The following is a 21,030-nucleotide window of genomic DNA, read 5'->3' as shown; positions in this document are numbered from 1 at the left end:
ACCAACTTTTTGTACTTGTCCCTCAGTGTTATGTAATGGCATTATTGGTTTATGCATTTTGTACCAGTGAGTGGGCCCTGGTGTTGTCACCTGTTTGTAAGCTGATCCTCTTTTTAATAACTTTTTTTTATCTGACATTTTCCTGTTTACATGTAATAAGTAATGTAATAATACATATTTTATTCTTAGGCATTAGTGACTCAGTTTCTCAGTTTTGGTTTTCTATTCATCTCTCTCTAAATAATTACTTGATGCTGTACCAGAAGGTGCTTTATCAAGCATAATACTGAACATACTAGTTTACTTATAAAATGGCTGCATGGGTTCTATATAGCCGAGTGTAAGAAGTGTGTAGAAACTTACCTGTATGAACTCTGTAATGTGTTTCCAGTTGGTGCTTTAGACTGAACTTCTTTCCACACCCATTACACTCATAAGGTTTTTCTCCCGTGTGGATTCGCTTGTGACCCTTCAGTGTACTTTCATCCCGGAAACAGCTTCCACAAAATTCACACTCATATGGGTGGTCACCTAAAATATAAGATACATTTGCATAGTGAACAAAAGGATATTCCAATGAAATTCTATCTATAGCTGAAGTAATTTTCACAAGATTTGGCTCTGCTCACATCACATTTTCTATAGTCTTTATTATATATTATATTATATATATATATATATATATATATATATATATATATATATTATATTATAATATATATATATATATATATATATATATATATATATATATATATTTATTATATATATATATATATATATATATATATATATATATATATATATATATATATTATATTATATTATATATATATTTCTTTTTTTTTTTTTTTATACCAGCTATGTAGGTATAACATTAAAGAGAATCTGCCACCACTTTCATGCAGTCCACGAGTCACTGGGTTTTTCCTGGAGGCTTTCCCCCTAACCCACTAACCTCTGCTTATATCGGAACAGGTAGACCCCTCTCAATCATTGCCGGTGGGGCAGACAGAAGCCACTAAGGACTGAGCTGATGACTCTTGGTCAAGTCCCATGGCAACCATTGTATATATAGAGACTACCAATGTTAACCCCTTAAGGACTCAGGGTTTTTCAGTTTTTGCACTTTCGTTTTTTCCTCCTTACCTTTTAAAAATCATAACCCTTTCAATTTTCCACCAAAAAATCCATATTATGGCTTATTTTTTGCATCACCAATTCTACTTTGCAGTGACAGTCATTTTACCCAAATATTCACGGCGACACGGAAAAAAAAAATCATTGTGCGACAAAATCGAAGAAAAACTAACTTTTGGGGGCTTCCGTTTCTACGCAGTGCCTATTTCGGTAAAAATGACACCTTATTATTCTGTAGGTCCATACGGTTAAAATGATACCCTATTTATATAGGTTTGATTTTGTCGTACTTCTGGAAAAAATCATAACTACATGCAGGAAAATTTATACGTTTAAAAAGGTCATCTTCTGACCCCTATAACTTTTTTATTTTGCGCCGTGATCTGAAGTTTTTATCGGTATGATTTTTGTTTTGATCGGACTTTTTGATCGCTTTTTATTCATTTTTTAATGGTATAAAAAGTGACCAAAAATGCGCTTTTTTGGAATTTGGAATTTCTTTTACGTGTACGCCATTGACCGTGCGGTTTAATTAACGATATATTTTTATAGTTCGGACATTTACGCATGCGGCGATACGACATATGTAAAAAAAATTTATTTACACCGTTTTATTTTTTTATGGGAAAAGGGGGGTGATTCAAACTTTTATTAGGGAAGGGGTTAAATGACCTTTATTAACACTTTTTTTTTGCAGTGTTATAGCTCCCATAGGGACCTATAACACTGCACACACACTGATCTCTTGCACAGATCACTGGCGTGTATTAACACGCCTGTGATCAGTGTTATCGGCGCTTGACTGCTCCTGCCTGGATCTCAGGCACGGAGCAGTCATTCGTCGATCGGACACCGAGGAGGCAGGTAAGAGCCCTCCCGGTGTCCTGTAAGCTGTTCGGGACGCCGCAATTTCACCGCGGCGGTCCCGAACAGCCCGACTGACTAGCCGGGATACTTTCACTTTCACTTTAGAAGCGGCGGTCAGCTTTGACCGCCGCTTCTAAAGGGTTCATAACGCACATTGCCGCGATCGGCCATGTGTGGTATTAGCCGCGGGTCCCGGCCATTGATTAGCGCTGGGACCGACGCGATGTGAGGTCGCAGTGCGACCCCGCTTCATATCGTGGGAGTTGGCGCAGGACGTAAATATACGTCCTGCGTCGTTAAGGGGTTAATTAGTACTCCCGTGGAAAAAACTTTTTTTTTTTTTTTTTTTTTTAAATCAACTGGTGCCAGAAAGTTAAACAGATTTGTAAATTACTTCTATAAAAAATTCTTAATCTTTCCATTACTTTTTAGGGGCTATACACTACAGAGGAAATGCTTTACTTTTTAGTTTTTGCTGATGTCATGACCACAGCGCTCTCTGCTGACCTCTGCTGTCCATTTTAGGAACTGTCCTGAGCAGCATATGTTTGCTATGGGGATTTTCTCCTGTTCTGGACAGTTCCTAAAATGGACAGCAGAGGTCAGCAGAGAGCACTGTGGTCATGACATCAGAGAAATCTAAAAAGTAAAGTATTTCCTCTGTAGTATATAGCCCCTAAAAAGTACTGGAAGGATTAAGAATTTTTAATAGAAGTCATTTACAAATCTGTTTAAATTCTGGCACCAGTTGATTTAAAATAAATAAAAAAAAAAAAAAGTTTTCCACGGGAGTACCCCTTTAAGTCACAGCTATATTCTTATGGTTATTTACATGGGCATAAGTACTAAATTTCCACTACCATGTGGAATTATACATAAGATGTCTAAGTGCAAAGAACTACCGTAAGTGGTTAGGGGAAAAAAAAAAAAAAAAGTTTCCCTGTTTGGACAAATCTTTAACAGAACAGTATATACATAGATAATATACATTCTGACCTGTCCATTCATTGACTTGGCCATCTATTAGTCATATGTTTATGAAAAGTGGAAACATTGAAGGGCATGGGCACAATTAGTGTGAATAGGGCACAGCTACATAAAGATACCAGACCTGCTAGTCTTTTTGGATTTGTGGGTCAGTATAAAACAAGTGCTTTACTATCCCATCCATAAAGACACAGTCTGACAGGCCCACTATATCAATAGGATTGGACAGGACTGGTTACAAAGTGTTTCATAAGGGATCTGCTAAAGTTCCAGTAAAAACAGATGCCATGATGCCAGCCTGACCAGTCACAACAGACCCAGAATTATTTATATGTGCATACATTTCATCTGCCCAGATTTTTAAGAGAAATAATAGGATGAATATACAAGTACATATAGCATAACTGCAACATCATTGTATTTTTAGGTGACCACCCATATGAGGCTGGTACAAAGCACAACACATTGGTAAAAGAAAAATGATAATACTAATCTGCTGTGTGTATGTGCAGACATAGCACAATGATACATGAACACACCCTGTTTATGTGGTACACATCCTCTCCAGCATTCAGCCAAGACTAGAGACAGAAAATATAATAAAGAGGGTGACAGGCCCGTGGCTCTTTATTTATGTCAGAAGGCAGAGCAAGGACAATAAAACCAGATTGATCACCGCAGCCCCAGCTCATGAATATTTAAAATATTACTGATTCCACTTGTCACTGTAATTGCAATTTTCTGCGGGCTGCGGATCGGAGGCCCTTGCGTTTACGGCGGGGGAACAAGGGCGCCTGTATTTTTTCCTCGGCCGGCCTGCCAAGCGTGTAATGTTCTCGTTGCTTCATACATTTTCTCCGACTCCCGGAGACTTTAAGTCATCCGCAATGACCTACGTTTTTTCATTATCCTGGTGTCAGAGCGCGGCTGTGCCTCTGCATAAATTGTCCTTCTGGTTACATGTGCTCTATCTACTTGTATTCTTTTATTACACCCCTTATTTCCAGCTCCCAAACTATAAACATTTGATTAAAAAAAAAAATACAAATAAAATTTTACAGGTACTTCTAATCTGTATCCAGGAGCAGATCACAAAGCGTTACACCGAGCAAAAATTAAAGGCAGCCCCTAATCTATCTAATATGTGTAATTCTTACTAGACTTCAATGCATAATTAAGATCAAGTCATGCATAATCGGCCTCTTGTGACTGTGCTAAACAAGTGTTTGTACTGGAGAAGAGAGGGGAAGAGTTGAAGAGCGTAGGCACCTGGGAAAATAAATATGACGGAACCATTTGCAGTGAACTCCTTGAAAACCAGGCACATATACCAAGCACATAGAGATCTTGGTTCAATGGCTGGAAAAAAAAAAAAGTTTAAATTGTTCCATAAAATATTTTCTTTCTATTTTACTTAAAAAAATAATAATAATAATAATAATAATGCAGAAGAGGGTAATTGGAACTGGGCAGGTGTGAAGCTTGTTGAAAGTTTTTGGCATCTCAGATGATCAACCACAATTTCACTTTTTTTCACCATGTTCAGAAATAGTAAAAGGGACAAATAACTTGTACTCATATTGGTTGCCACCTTTGAAATGGCTTCACCAACTAACAGCAATCACTACAGGAAAGCAACATTGGTCCAATCAAAGGAAGTGCAACATGGCAGCCATTCAAATAAATGGCTATCCATACATCCCATGGCTATGTTGGGTCTACCAGAGCAGTTCCCTGTTCTGGATTACGGAGGGGGGATTCATAGCCCTGGAGTCCATATTCTCAACACTTTTACATTTCGGCAGCTACTCAAATTCCCAATTTACTTTGATATTAATTTATTTGGCTGAAATTCTACATATGAATAACAGTCTACTTCTTCCAATTACTCTACTTTAGCATCAACACAGCCGGTCCAAGCTTACATTTTAAGGTTGACTGAAAGTGTTGGTGGGTCTCCAAATTTTCTCTACTGTCTCTCAATTGACTGGCATGCAAGAAAAGCAACCATGTTGAGTCATTCCCAAGGCTTGTTTCTAGAAATCGCTCCCTAATTGTTCATGGGCTATGTCTGGTGTTGCACTCAAACCCCATTCATTTGCCCCCAGCATATTCATGATGCAATCTGTGTTCATATTGTTTACAGTCTCATAGTTGGGGCTGTTCGAGCAGATGGCTGTCTTACTTTTGACTCTTTAAACAACATCTACCTATTCTATACCATTAGTTTAGCATATAAATGTGCTACCTAGAAATTAAGATGCAAAAGAACTTTGTGTAGGTACCCATATTCAAATTGTACAATCTATTGAATACATCACCAAAAAAATATATAATTTTTTTAATAAGATGTAGTTCCCTTTTGGCTTCTTCTTGAGCAACTTTTGGGGACACATTTGAGAGCAGAAGCATCATTTTTCTCTGAAAATTATTTTCTTCCAGCCATCAATATCAAGAGCATTTATGTGATGGGATAATATATAGCAGAAAGTTTAAAAATAGTTCTTAAGAATATCACCTGACATTCTTGTATCTGATGAAAAGAAACCTGCCACCAAAGCTCAAAAGGGCATATCATCCTAGCCCATGATCTACACATTAGATAGGGTAATTTAGCTTATGCTACTGGAAAACCCCACTACAATCTTGGGATAATGAAACTGGGGGCGGAGGGAAACCTCTGTCAGAAACTTTATGAAAAATGACAAGATAATTAAAATGTTGCCCATTTGGTTCAACTTTGTCACTGCCAAAGATTTACATTTTAATTTATTTTGTACAAATGGGACTACCCGTGTCCAGACGAAAGGCGGTATCCCACAGCTCCCTCTCAGCCCTATTGCACAGCTATTATGATAGTACATCAAGAGTCCTCCTAAATCAATGCCAGGAGGCTGACAGTGGCTTTGCTATCAAACACAGCTGCTGATGTTAAGCACACAGACTGGGCACGCATGCTGAAGACACCTCTTGCATTATTAATGAAACCACGCGCCGCTCTGCAGCACAAGACAAGGAGGGGGGGGGGGGATCAATTGTCTACCTATTACACTCCCTATCCTTCTCAGAGAAAAAGCGCTGGTCAGTAGTAAAGAATGAAGAGCTGCCGTGAATTATGCAAACGTCACTAGGATGATTTTAATAATCCTATCCTATAATACAAAGCTATTCAGATAGCTGGAAGAAAGATTTCATTGGTGATAAGTTATTGCAGGTAAATGGAGGTTGGCCCTTCTATGTATGTTCATAACAAGTAACTATATACTGTGCTTATAGAATAACATACAATAGGTCACTAGAATGTGGTCTGTGCGCTTCACAGGTGGTCACTTTTGACCACTAGTCTTTCTGCCCTCTCAGACTATTGCTTGGATTCACAAAATGGCCAGCACCAAATCTAGAAATCTTGAAATCAGCCTAAGGGTTCTTTTATTTTTCTTGCTTTATTCGGTTGGATAACTACTGCTGTTGCAACAGCCTTACAATAGGACAGCAGAGACTGCGTTAGCAGAGGTCTGACAGGCTATTCACAATATGGTAGAAAATCTTTGTATAGCAGTCATATGGTGTAGTTGGGTTTTCCAATCATATTGCTCTTGTGGTGATGTGTGTAACATATATGAATACATTGACATTCCACAATTAGAAGCAGAAAAACACTGAACAGTGCTGTCCATGGTACTGCAAATTGTCTTCTTACCCGTGTGAGAGCGAAGGTGGCGTTTTAGTGCGGTATGGCTTGGAAAAGTCCTGTTGCACTCACTGCAAATGTAACTTCGCACTCCTGCGTGGACCTCCATGTGCTGCTGGAGAGCAGTCTGAGTCTGAAAACGCTTCCCACAGAGTAGACAGAATACAGCCATATCTGAACCTGAAAGAAATACAGATGGGATGTCAGTTACAGGTTCTACGCTACTTACATCGCTCAATTCTGAAAACAGCAGGAGTTATGAGCATTCTGCAGCCAACTTTGTATCTACCTATAGAAGCCTAGCTGCTGACCTATGACCTGTTCATTAAGAATAGTGGTAGACATCTGTAATACATACAACAAGGTTATTCATTCATGCTAAGTAGATCTAGATTTTGACACTTCCAATATATTCTTTTGCACTAGAATAGTTTGCCATGGAGAATACGAAGGCATGGGTTGAAACTCCAGAACTTGACTACAAAAGATTTACTAACACCAGCCAAGCTAAAATTCAGCAATCTAAGGGTTCTTAAAGACAGAGAGACTTGTGCCCGATACAGGCACTCATCTAGCAGATTGAGACACGTTTAATGAGCCTTTCATATTTCTTAATGACTGTGCACCCAAGGTCTCACGAACGATCAGTAGATCATTCATGCAACCCTTCCCTTACATCATTGTCACCCATACATCCTTTGTTTACACAGAGAGATGTACAGCCAACCTACAATTATTTTTAGGGCATAACGGCTTCAATTACCCAAAGAATGAGAAAATGTTCCTCAGCTGATCGTTGGGTCTTTTACAATAACTGGCCTATTCAGCCAACAATCATCCTGTGCAAAAGGCCCCTAAAGTGTGCCTGCCACTAAAAACTTTTGATATGTCCTAGAGAAATGTCAAAAGATTTGCTCTGTCAGGGTGCTGCTTCTTCCCACCCTACAGGAGATAGGCCTTTAGACTTTCTATAGGAGTCTGTCTCGCAGACAGAGCTGAGAGTAAACGGGCTTAGGAAACACTTGTCCAAACTCATTCTATAAATCGGTGTGTGTCTGAACACCTGGAAGCAGACCTATCAAAACTTTTAACATGGCTCTGCAACATGTAAAACTGTTTTGGAAGTGACCATGCCAATTTAAAGGGGTACTCCGGTGAAAACCTTTTTTCTTTTAAATCAACTGGTGGCAGAAAGTTATTTGTAAATTACTTCTATTAAAAAATCTTAATCCTTCCTGTACTTATTAGTTGCTGAATACTACAGAGGAAATTATTTTCTTTTTGGAATGCTCTCTGATGACATCACGAGCACAGTTCTCTCTGCTGACGTTATTATAATAATAATAACGCTTTATTTATTGTTGTCCTTAGTGGGATTTGAACCAAAGTCCCCAGCACTGCAAGGCAGCAGTGCTAACCACTGAGCAACCATGCTGCCCTTAGCATACATGTGCTATGCATGGTTGCTAAAATGGACAGAGATGTCAGCAGAGAGCCCTGTGCTCGGGATGTCATCAGTGTTCCAAAAAGAAAGGAATTTCCTCTGTAACATTCTGCAGCTAATAAGTACTGGAAGGATTAAGATTTTTTTAATAGAAGTAATTTACAAATATGTTAAACTTTCTGCCACCAGTTGATTTAAAAGAGAAAAAAAAGATTTTCACCAGAGTACCCCCTTTTTTTCACATTAACGACATCTGCCTTCTCTTTCTACTACCTTACTTTAGATTTCACAAAAAATCTTTAGATTCCATCAAAAAAAAATTATGAAAAGAAACACTAATTAAAATAGAAAAGTGAGAAGAAAAAAAATCGAAAACATTCTAAGAATATAATCTTGTATGTATTGTACCCTATCTGAAATAGTTTGAAAGAAACAATGAGAAAAAAATTATAATTGCTGGAAAAGTCGAGAGGAATCACAATAAAATTTACCCAAAGCATTCAGGTGGTAAAAAGATGATAAGTTTGTAAATAAAAGGTTATCCAATAAAATATGCAAGCAATGTAGAAGAAGCTTCAACAGGGCCAAAGAGGCACATTCTATACCAAAAAGGTAATTTTTTAACCAACTCCTTACAGATTAAGAACATTGAAAGCTTACATGGCTACTGTTCGCCGATTGTTAATTTGTTTCTCTGTTCTCTAACGTATTTCAGTTATTCTCTGTATAGGCCTCTGTGATATGTTCCTCAGGATTTTGTTGTTTGCATTTTGTACAAGTGACCTTGTCCATTAAGGCCTTACTATCCTTTGCCTTTTGTGTGAGGTTAGTAACTCTGAGGGGCCATGTGGCCATTGGTTGTTTACTTTTCAATAAAACGAATAAAAAAATGTAAAAAATAAAAATAAAAAAAGAACATTGACAGCTAAAATAAAAAAGGTACATGGAGTTAAAAAGTGAAAGTGTAAAGATTCTCATAGGCATGCATAAACTAATATGTATTCTACTTAATTAGGGCCATGGAGGCACAAGTTTTGCAGTGTTACAGGAGAAGGAGGTTCAGGTGCCATTCAGTTTTGGGCAGATTCTAAGACAAGTTCTCTTTTCCTATGGAATTGAGGGGAAATGTTGGGCACATGAAAAACAAATGTCATCAAATCTCTAAATAACTCATAGGTATCATCCCTATGATAACGGGCAGCAAGTTATTTAGAGAGTTAATGAGAGATCAGTTCTAACTAGAACCAAAGAGGTAAGTATAGGGTTAAAGGGGTACTCCGGTGCTTACACATCTTTGGATAGGGGATAAGATGCCTGATCGCGGGAGTCCCGCAGCTGGGGGCGCCCGTCATCATGCACGCGGCACCCCGTTTGTAATCAGTCCCTGGAGCGTGTTCGCTCCGGGACTGATTACGGTCGACCGCAGGCTTGCATTGAGGGGCGGAGCGTGACATTACATGGGGGCGGGGACGTGACGTCACACGCCGCCGGCCCTGCGGTCGACCGTTATCAGTCCCGGAGCGAACACGCTCCGGGGACTGAATACAAACGGGGTGACGCGTGCATGATCACGGGCGTCCCCAGCTGCGGGACTCCCGCGATCAGGCATCTTATCCCCTATCCTTTGGATAGGGGATAAGACGTGTAAGCACCAGAGTACCCCTTTAAAAGATGCGTGAAGTTACAGTAATTTGATTCGTCACAAACTTCACGGCTTGGCGTCTGCTGAATTTAGACTGCATAAATTATTTCAGCTTCCAGGTGTTCCCATGGGCTGGAAAAGGTGGATACAGTTCTAGGAGAGAGTCTTCTAGGACTGTATCCACCTTTTCCAGCCCACCGGAGAACCTGAAAGCTGAACTAATTTATGCAGGCTAAAGTCAGCAAACGCCAAGCCGAGAAGTTTGTGACAAATCGAATTACTGTAACTTTGCTCATCTCTTATAGGGAACATTTGTTAACTGGTTCTTTTCTGATAAGCCTTTTGCCTGATTTGTTTCCCACTAAGGTAGAAGCTAGTGCATGACTAAGATTTGGCATTCCTTCAGAGGGTAAAAAGTTGCACCTGCACTAAACCCAATACACAGGGTGATGGTGCGGGTGAACTGGATTAAAACGTGGCATCACTTATCTGATCAGCAGTCCAGTACCAGTGATAACTGTTGTATTAGCCTTTATTGCTAATGACTGGTGGCTGTGCGCAATGGAGGCCGGGACCCGGCATACCCAGAATGCGGACTGGTACTGGGTAATACCTTGTTGTAATCCGGATCACTGGCACTACTCCTGTGTATTGGGTTTAGTGTGGGTGAACAGGCTGTCAGTTTCCATTTAAAGGAAACCATTCACATTGAATATGTAGTCCAATCTGCAGGCAGCATGTAACAGAGCAGAAGAAGCTTAAAACAGATTAACCTATAAGTTTTGTAGGAAAAGTTCCAGAATAAATTGTCAGTCAACACTGCTCATTCTGGGTTAAGTGGTCATGTGGGCGGTCCTACTCAGAATGATTGTGTATAAGGATGTATGTAGAGACTGGACTAAGTTGTAAAGTTGCTTTTCCCCCTTCAGTAATTGACAGCTGTCCATACATGCACACTTCTACACAAAAGAGCTGTCAAGGACTGAGCAGGACTGCCCACATGACTACTTAGCCTAGAAAGCGCAGAGAGTATAGGAATAAGCAACAAGTTATCCTGGACCTTTTTCCACACCGAATTTTTTTTTAATATAAAATATATATATATATATATATATATTTTATACACACACACACACAGCTTCTCCTGCTCTATAAATGATGCCTTCAGATTGGACTGCATTTTCAATGTGACAGGTTCCCTTTAAGACCAGGCATGCATTGTGACTCTTGTTACAATAATTTTGAGTCCAATTTATAGAGTCCGCTTTAAAGGAGTTATCCATCATAAGGTGATTTTAGTACATACCTGCCAGACAGTAATGGACATGCTTTGGAAGAATCCATGCTTGTCTTTAGGCTAAATGGCTATGTTGTGAGATTACCATAACACTGTTGCTATCTTTTTGTGAACTTGGTATTTCCTGTTGGAGTTTATTCTCTCAAACTACCCATCCCATGGTTCCTTGGCTCCATGTGAGGTCACTTTCCTCCCTCTCACACATCAGCCACCCCCACCCACTGAAACACAAATGAGCTGCATTCCATTCAAAAGACTAGTGTTTTCTAACCAGGGTGCCTACAGCTGTTGCAAAATGATCTCTCTCCCACCCAGCAGTCGCTCCACCCATTGAAGCAGGACAGGCTCCCCTTGCACACCTGACTAGTCATGTCATGACACACTGTAACCTGAGAAAAACCCAAGACCTGAGTAATTTTGTATGCTATTAAAAATAAATATTGGGGCAAAAATCACAGAAGAATTGTGAGATCACTGTCACATACAATATATTTTGAACTACACTAACTTTACTGCCCCTGTAGCATAGTCAAATAAAAAAAAAAAAAAACCTGGAATACCCCTTTAAAGGTCAGTCTTTCCCATATTGCTTGGAGAAAGGCTTCAAGGTTAAGAGAAATGTCTTGGAGAAAGCCTTCCAGGTAAGAGAAATGTCACAGATATTGTATTCTAGAGTATGCTGGCATCTCATAATTTTCTTTTATGCTAATAAAGGCTGATCCATTTGGACTGATGCTTGCATTAGTTATTACTATCCTTTGTTAGACTTGTGTTTTTTTTCCACTCTATCCTTTTTACCGTAAATTTTATGTCACTGTCGAGAGCTGTATTTTTGAGGTAAGGCATAATGGATGTGATTGCTCACTTAAAAAGGGAATATATAGTGAATCTTGAATGGAAACCCCCAATGTTTTATATTGAAATTAACTGCAAAATTATTTTTTGTTTTACATAATACAAAAAAATACAAGATGAAAAAAGGGGAAAATACTAAAATATATTCATTAAAAATAAAAAGTAAAAAATAACAGTTTTTTTTTGTACTTATATTATTCTCTTTCTGGAGAAACGTAATTGTTCCCGTTATGCTAAATGTATACTATTATTTGATGCAATTAATTGCTGCTCACAAACGATTGAAGAGATAAAAATTGCATTATCACAAGGGGGTGTATGTTGACAATTAATGTTCGTCCTGAACTATTCACAGACAAATTACCCAGAATTGCAGTTTTGTAGAATTAGCTATTCAGCGGGTGTTTTTGCACCCCCCCCCCCCTCCTAGATCTTTTTAGGGAGGTTAAAAAAAAAAAAAAAAAGCTACAAAAATTTGTATTCAATAAATTAAAATAAACACACAGACACAAGGCTTATTCAGGGAACTGACGTCTTAATGGCTTTTTCTCTCTTTTAGAAGAAGATTACAAATTAAGCAGCTTTTAAAGACATTTTATACAGGATGCAAAGAGAGGCTTGGAATAGGCTTGCTATTCATTTCCACGGTAACCAAAAAAAGCGTCTGTGCAAGAGGCCTATACTGTACGGAGAACAATAGGCCACACGGCCGCAAGGACAGAACACTGAGGAGAGAGTAATGTATACCATTCATTTAGCAGGAAATTAACTTTTCTTTTTAATTAGAATCTAAAAAAGCTCAGAACATAAAGTCAAGGAAGAATATGAAGAAACGAAGACATTTTGTTGTTAGGGCGTCTACTGCAATCTGACAAACTATACACATTTATCTCTGGTTAAAAAGAAATGGCAGCTGCTAAAAAACTAAATAATGGATGAAGTCTGGGTCTCAAAGATTTAGAAGACATCAATTTTCTTTGTTTTGACTCAGCTCTGACCCTACACGTTTGGTGGGTGGAAGATTCTATCTGGCCTCCAAGATACTGAAGGTGCCCACACACTTGCTAGACCTATGCATTACCTGTGCATACCGCTCCACAGCAGTTGGTCTGAAAGGATTAGGTCACCTCAAGGTGGATTCAAATCATGTGGGAAATACCTTCTGCATATCTCCCATCATTTGGAAGGGCCTATATTTGACACAGGTCCCTCTTTACTATTTAAATGGCAGTCTATACACCTAAAAAAATAGATTTGCATGAATACACTTACTATATTGGACCTGAAGCAATCTATAAGATCCCTAACTTAGCAGAAAATTACCCAGAGAATTATTTTTATTATTTTTTTTTATATTTGAATGAAAAATTATTCAAGTTCATTGATATGCCTGAAAAAACGGATCCTCCAGTGTCCTTCTTTGACTATCCAAAAAGAAGGGAGATATGCCTTCTGTGGGACCAAGCTATGTTGGCAGATCTTTATATACAATCATAGGAAAAGTATGTTGTTGAGTATATTGTGCAGTTCTGTAGACCTTCAATTGTGCCCTATATACTATGAATTATAATCTAAGGTTGACCATGCACAACTTAGAGAGATTTTATGCTTTGGCAAGTCCTTATTAGTTGAGTACTTTGTCTTAAGGCCCTATTAATTACACAAGAGTAAGCTGCAGACTAGTGCAGATCTCATAGATTGGCGCTTGTGTAAAGAGCCAAGTACAAGGACTAACCCATCATGCAAGGAGGGACATACAAATGATCCAGCAGCCCTCCGTTTCCATAATTTAAGAAAGACCATAACCACCAGTCTCCAGTTCTCCACTGTGGTCTACAGATGAGGATTTTAATCAGTGGACTACCCACATTAACTCATAATAGAGTACATTATAATATTGTTGCTTAACTAAAAAAAACCTTTAAAAAGGCGTTATCGGGGAGCAAAAAAGTTATAACCTTTCCTCGCTTCCTGACCATTCACTTCCAAATCTGTCTTGTCCGAGCCAATTGCCTTAATACCTAGCTTTAAGGGGATAGGCTTAGATGGTGATGCGATACCATATTATGAGACCACGTCTGTTCATGTTGGCCAACGTATGAAAAATGTGCAGCAATATTTCCTTTAACAAAAATTGTTAAGGGATGTGTGTCAATTTCTGGAAGTGGAACATTTTCCATCTATGCAGTGCTAAAGATTTACCTTTGAGAAAGAAGGTAAATTCACTGACACCACATAGTTGGATAATTTAACATGCATGGGCATTGTATATTAAAGTAAATATACATATTGCAGGAAAAGATGAAATCAGATTATAACCCTGTACTGATCAGCTGTATACCTCTCATATAAGAGTCATAATACATGAGGAGGCTGATGAATGCATAACGTCATACAGGAGATATCTGAATATTTCATACTTTGGGATCCATACACAATACAATTTGTGGCGTTATTCAGCTTCAGTAGGTATCTCAAGGGTTATGAGGAAAAGTACTTCAGTTTATTCATGGCTACAATTTCTTTTGTCACACCAAAGCGATATAGTTGAGACGTTCTAGCCAGCTAGCAGTCTGTGGCGTGAAGTCGGAGTGGGTAATTAGTAAACATGGCGTTTCTCTGCTAGCTCATTGGCATGCGAGCCGGACGGAGGGAGCCTCGTTTAAAATGCAGCCTGACGGAGCTTTGCGGGCTGCAAACCATTTGTTAGCTCCTATTGAAGAGGCTTCGGGGCCAGTGGCAATTAAACTGGAATTAGTGTTTGGAATGAGATACAGCAGATTCATACCGAGGAAGGGAGAGGGGACGGGTGGAAGTGTTAAGGGGGGCAGCCTGACTTCTGTAGAGTACCTTTTTTTTCTATCCCTTTCACTCCATATCCTCCCTCCCTTTTCTGGCTGTGTTTACGGGGCAAGAAAAAAATATATATGCAATTGATGTGCTAGAGATAGTGTAGCAATTTGTTGAAGAGCAATTACTCCAAAGCCCTCCAGCACAGTGTACATAGAAAACCTTAAAAAGTGAGAGAAAGAAAATCAGAGCTAATTCCTTCCAAAAACAGCACCACATGTGTCCTCAGGTTGTATGTAGTATTACAACTTGGCTCCATTCACTTCAGTGGAACTGTGCTGCAGAGCCACACATAACCTGAGGACAGGTATTGTGCTGTCTTTGGAAGAAATCAGCTCTGTTTTTCTAATCCCAGAGAACCCTTTTAACTGTAGATCTTCCATAAAGAATCTGATTTCTCCAAGTAGAGGCCATCTTAATGGACTGCTAGATTTCATAGCTACGTTTCAGCCCTGGACGCCCTGTCAAGTTGTGACATAAGTGTAAAACAATGAGATGCTAAGACTGCTAAACCCTGGACAGCACTGATTTAAATAGTGTTACTATATGATCATGGAATGATCATGGGGGACAGGTGCACTGAAGAGCAGTAGAATGATCCTTAGGTCCACACCATTCCATGGAGACGCTTGCTCTCATCCATAGGCAAAATTAGGTTGCTTAATGTGTGTGTGTATATATAATATATATATATATATATATATATATATATATATATATATATATATATATATATATATATATATTGCTCCAAGAGCTCAGCCATTATGATTTATACATAGAAGTATAGAGATCACCGATATCAGGGCCCTAGAACATATCTTGTTAAGTGGGACAATATCCTGTGACTGAAGGAGATGAAATACATACTTACGAAGAGAGAGAACTTGTTGTGCTGTCTGCAAATCCCTACTGTAAAAAAGTACAGTACAGAGAATGAATAATAGACAAATAAAAACATTGTTTTACATTCCCTTTGAGATTTATATTTATGTCATGAGCTTTTATGATGGGAGGACTTGTTCTAGTGATTTACAGTTTTGTACATTTGATCACACTTCTTCTAGAACGTTCTTGTTATACAGCACTTCTATCAGGAAAAAGTAAGAATTCTTATCACACCATTAGAACTATGATGATGAATCGGATTTCAATAAATGTGGGGGTTTGTACACAAACCGGAATTATAGGGGTGATACTGTATAGGCTATCATTTTAACATCTTCTAAAAGTCTTCTAGGATTTCCTATAAGAATCTTAATTTCAGGCCAACAATTCAGAATTAAATCATTGGGTGGATATTAATAGGACAGCAGATGATGACCAGCTTTGTTGAGAATAGTCCTTTGGTGTCCGCCCAGAAAATTATGATCATAAAGATGTTGTACATCATACTATAGATATGTTTAGTCATAAATGAAAATGAGCCTGACAGTTCTATCAAGTCTGCAAAATCATTCCTGCTGCCAAGTTCAATGATAATTCTCTAGTGTAGGGTCACGAAAAACCCAGGATCATGTTACTGCTAGAAATGTTAGAAAACTACAGTAGAACCCACTCCACTTTCCTGCAAATTTTATAGTTTAGTACTGTAGTTCAAACTTGCCAGGTAGAGTTACCTATTCTCAAGTACATACAGAAATTAGACAGGACAACCAAGAAGATGGGGTCCTTGAATAAAATTGTTTGGCTGAACTTTGGAGAGCTTCATACTTTTGCATCCCTTGCAACGCAAGTTTACTGGCAAACAGGGCTGACGAAAGTGTGAGAAATTTACTTAGTGTGACTATAAAAAAGTATTCTGAAAATAGAGAAGTCGCTAGGGCTGTAGGGTCTAAGGATAGGGCAGGCAGAGCTATACATTAAACTTCATTTGTGGATTTGCTTAAGGTTGTTTTTATGCAAAAAGACTGTGAAGAGAGGTTTTCAATATGTTTTACAGACCAGTTTTGCTTGTTATCAATGAGGCATATACCGTACTTAAAGGGGTTGTGCAGTGAAAAATAACTTATCCCCTACCACAGGTTAAGGAATGTGTGTGTGTGACCGTGGGGGGGGGGGTTCGACTGCTGGGACTCCCCATGATATTCTGAATGGGCTCTCGCTCTCTAAGAGGAGCGTGTGCTGTCCCAGAAGTAGGATCGCCCCCTCCCCATGTGCACCTTCGCAGCACAGCAAGACTGGACATGGCTTCATCAGCAGCCCACATGAGTGGCAGACTTCAATTGTGATCATTTATTGCTGACATCTACTCCAGATTGTCCTCCTATACATGTATTTCCCTGATTGCAAAAGAGAAAGTCTCCACACTCTTGCGCACTTCATATTGTGCCCCCTCACTGCTGATCCTTGCACATTAGTTCCTAATTCCTGCGATCTGCTGTTTTACAGTGTTGCAACTGAACATGTACCACCAGAAAGCTAAAGCTGAACTACAGGTTGTAAGAACTATAAGACATTTTGGGTCAATAAGGGATGATTGATTATGTGGGAAACTACTGAAAAGATTTAGCTAGTATATATTAAGGAATTATAATTTTAAGGCTAGTTTTGCCAACCAAGTCTATGCAGAGAAATGTATGGATCAAACATTCTGCCATGAAACCAAGCACAATGCCACCTGCTTCCTGCTAATAACTACAGTCCAAACTCAGTCCTACTCATCTTCCTTTTAGATGACCGCAATGTTGGAGACAAATGACCACCAATAACACTTGACCAGCTTAGGTCATATAAGTCAGATAATCACCATGAATACTGGCTTGTTAGTGTACTCAGAAGTTCCTATCTAGAGGATGCCCATGGGCACCAACAAAACAGTTGTGTTTATGATAAAAAGTTCAGGACTCCAGTGCCAAAGTTTAAGAGTACAAAGCCTGCCGAAAAAGGTACCAGGACATTGCCCTGGCTCTAAAACACCACTGTCTTTTAGGCCTATTTTTGGTCCTAACCTGGGAGTCATCCTGAACGCAGTATTGGACACATAGCAAAACTGTTAAAGAGGCACACTTCCTCTTAAGCAGCTTGTAACAGATTTGTAGGAGTTTGTATGTTATGTAGCTTGATCTACAGTATATAATCTTTAGTGTATTGTGTGTAATGTGTAATTCCCAAACAGACATATCAGACAGACTGTATATTGATTTTCATATTGATTTTGTCATCTTCTTCTTGGGGAAAAAAAAAAAAAAAAAAAGGGTTCTTACGAAAAATCAATTGTAAGCCAAGCTTCTGCTTTAGAACCAGATCTAAATATGTGACTGTGATGAGGGACATAATGATGATAACAACAAGATAGGATCCAAACGAGTAGTCTCTTAGGACCTTAAAATGCAGCAATAACACATTTTCTGAGGAGGTATCCCTGTTCTAGACGGGATTTAATTTATTCCTGAGGCCATCTGGCCAGCGTGAGCACAAAGACCTGTCCCTTGTGAATGAGAGGCCATATTTGTCACACCCCCTTCACCCTGACCTCACTGTCCCTAGTCTTTTCAAACAGGGACAAGCCAAGGTTCATTCTTTTTCCTCTGTCCATTGTCTGAGTCCCCAATGGGTTCCAAAGAGAGGGGCCGCCACTAACAATCGTGCTAGGGACATCCCCATGGACAACTGAATGAAGCCAGTGACAGAGACGTTAAAGCCTTTGACACCGGAGAGGCTGCCATCCTACTGTAACAAACATATTTAACCTTCATGACTTCTGAAAGGTTAAGAGGGGCAACACATACTACGGTGACTACCTATTAGAGGGTATATAGTCCCCAGTAATCCGCCATGTTACCGACTAAAACATCCCCTAAGTCTACAAGTAAAGGACACTCAAGGTAAAGCTTGTGCTATTTCTGAAGATCACTATACTTATTTATTATAGCTTAGCATTAAATGTATTTTACTCTCTAGAACCATAAAAAAGGTGTATAGTAGGCTCTAAAATTGCACCTGAATGATTATTTTATTTTTTATTTTTTTCTTAAATGTAGGGAAACAGCTGCCATGTACACCAAGCTGAATAACACATGCCACCTGCGCTCATACCCCTAATTGGTTCTTACTCCAGTTGTGCCAGTCTATCCAAGAATGACATCTCTCTGCAAGCCAGGAAATTGTCAATGGTTTTCAGATGCTGTCCCAAACAAACAAGGAAACAATTGTTCCACGTCAAAAGAGATTAGCAGGTTTTCCTCTTTTTTTTACACATCTATTCCATGTTGGACTATAGAGGTTTGTTTACAAAATACTGTATGTATGTATATATGAAGGCATTGAGATAGCACAGACAGTACTAAAAATGTTTAAGTGAATTTTTGGTGATTGCCCAAATGTAGTGGAGATAATGCGTATAAGCAAGGGGTCCAAATACCGACTGCATGAATGCATGTATCACTTCAGTCAATAAAGTATGCCCAAAGATTACATGGATGTACACACGTGGATGTCCAATATACTATAAAACAGACACAGAGATATCAATTAAACAATTGTTCCAATAAAGGGTACCAAAAACTATGGGTTTTAAAATGAAATGGAACATTCTCCAGGGATTAGTTTCAGGTCTGATTTGGTAAACATAAATACCAGATTTCTTTGGGATGTGGATCCTGATTCGGTCTTTGAATCCTATGCAAATGTACAGGAGCAGGAACTCCTGTCAAGCAAGGAGTCTCTTCACCTGTACAGTGGTGGTATACACTCCCAGGGTTGAATGAGGTAAGCGTAGACTAAAATGCATACAACATCCCTACATACCAGTCCAGTCTTCTGTATGAGCGGATCGTCCAAAACAAAATTGCAAAAAATTTGGATGGCCAGTCTATTGTTTTCGTGAAATTAGGGCCAAATCCAATGTGCAATACATTTGTTACATCCGTTGTGACATTTACTGCTTGTGCATCACAAATTTGTGACAAACACCAGCCAGTTTTGTCGTTTTTGCAGAAGGTTATTAGTCAATACAAATTACTTTCACATATGCCCCTAAGACTGCTCATCCTGTTGTGGACAAATCTTTGAAAAATCGACATTCGTAAGGTTCAGGACATTTAACATGGAAGCAAAATTAGTGTTGTTCTCTATTTAATGGACTTCTTATGGCAGATACAGTATGTGCTATTCAGATAAGAGCTCTATCCCATTTGGTGTTGTAAACTGACAATTTTGGTAACTTTATTTTAATGGGGTATTCCAGGAATTTTTTTATTTGACTATAAAAGGGGCTGTAAAGTTAGTGTAGTTCATAATATAATGTCTTTACCTGTGTGTGATGATTTTCTCACAATTCTTATGTGATTTTCACCCCAATATTTATTTTTACCAGCATACAAAAGGACTGCTGTCTCGGATTTTTCCCAGCTTGCAATGCGGTCGAGACCTGACTCACTAGTCAGCTGATGATAGGGAGCCTGTCTGCTTCAATGGGTGGAGAGAGCAATCTGCAACTAATGCAACAGCTGGAGGCACTCCGATTGAAAACCACAGGTCTGCAGCTCATTTATGTTTCAATGGGTGGGGTGGCTGATGTGTGGGAAGGAGGAAAATGGAATCATGGGATTTGTAGGCAAACAAGAAAACTGAAAACAGGAAATACAAGTTCACAAAAAGCTAGCCACAGTGTTATGGTAATCTCACAACATAGCCATTTAGCCAAAGACAAGCGCAGATCCTTCCTAAGCATGTCCATTACTGTCTGCCAGGTATGTACTAAAATCACCTTAGACTGGATAACCCCTTTAATAAAAAGGCCAAATACGGAAGTACGAAAGGTTGTGTCCTCCCAACTCATTTATCAAATCCCTTTATTCATTCAGTACTTTTGTTTGCCTTTCTTGACTTTATTTTTATTTCTAATAACATTCAAGAGAGGCCAATATAAAACTAGTCAGTGACCATAAATACAACCGCCATATCATGTGGTTATAACTCTGATGTATCTTCTTGCTGCTCCAAGCAAATACAGTTGTAGATGAGGAGTGTAAATAAGATCCCCCCCCCCCCCCCCCAGAGCTTTAAAAAGGAGGGAAAAGGGAATATCCCCTTCTGTTCCCTCTCATTTCCCTTGTTTCCTGAAGAAAAATAAGTGTGGGATAAAGAGAAGGGGAGGGGGAGCTTTGTATCTGCATACTGATCAGACCCTCTATATACAAAGAAGCAGGGCTTTTAGGTCAACGCACAAGATGACCCTGTGACTGGACAAAGCTTATAATCAATCCTAAAGCCTTAAAAGGAACTATTCTGGAACTCAGTGTGAAAAAGAGTGT

The 21,030-nt window shown here is 39.0% G+C and overlaps 1 protein-coding gene across 7 annotated transcripts in view; it reads right to left on the bottom strand.

Moving 5' to 3' along the window:
* ZBTB16 (zinc finger and BTB domain containing 16) overlaps positions 1-21,030 on the bottom strand; it is a 146,957-nt gene that overhangs the window by 7,545 nt on the left and 118,382 nt on the right. For 6 of the 7 annotated variants that reach the window (XM_056544362.1, XM_056544360.1, XM_056544366.1 and 3 more), the window contains exons 5-6: positions 6,695-6,865; positions 364-531 (exon numbers count right to left, since the gene is read on the bottom strand). In XM_056544362.1, the coding sequence (XP_056400337.1) occupies positions 364-531; positions 6,695-6,865 (339 nt within the window). Of the gene's footprint in view, positions 1-363; positions 532-6,694; positions 6,866-15,647; positions 15,686-21,030 lie in introns of those variants that run through there. The other variant, XM_056544367.1, reaches the window with a different exon arrangement.

The sequence above is a fragment of the Hyla sarda genome, chromosome 10 (assembly GCF_029499605.1).
Source record: "Hyla sarda isolate aHylSar1 chromosome 10, aHylSar1.hap1, whole genome shotgun sequence".
Lineage (NCBI taxonomy): Eukaryota > Metazoa > Chordata > Amphibia > Anura > Hylidae > Hyla > Hyla sarda.
The sequence above is the reverse complement of the archived record's forward strand: the minus strand, read 5'-3'. Positions and strand labels throughout refer to the sequence as shown.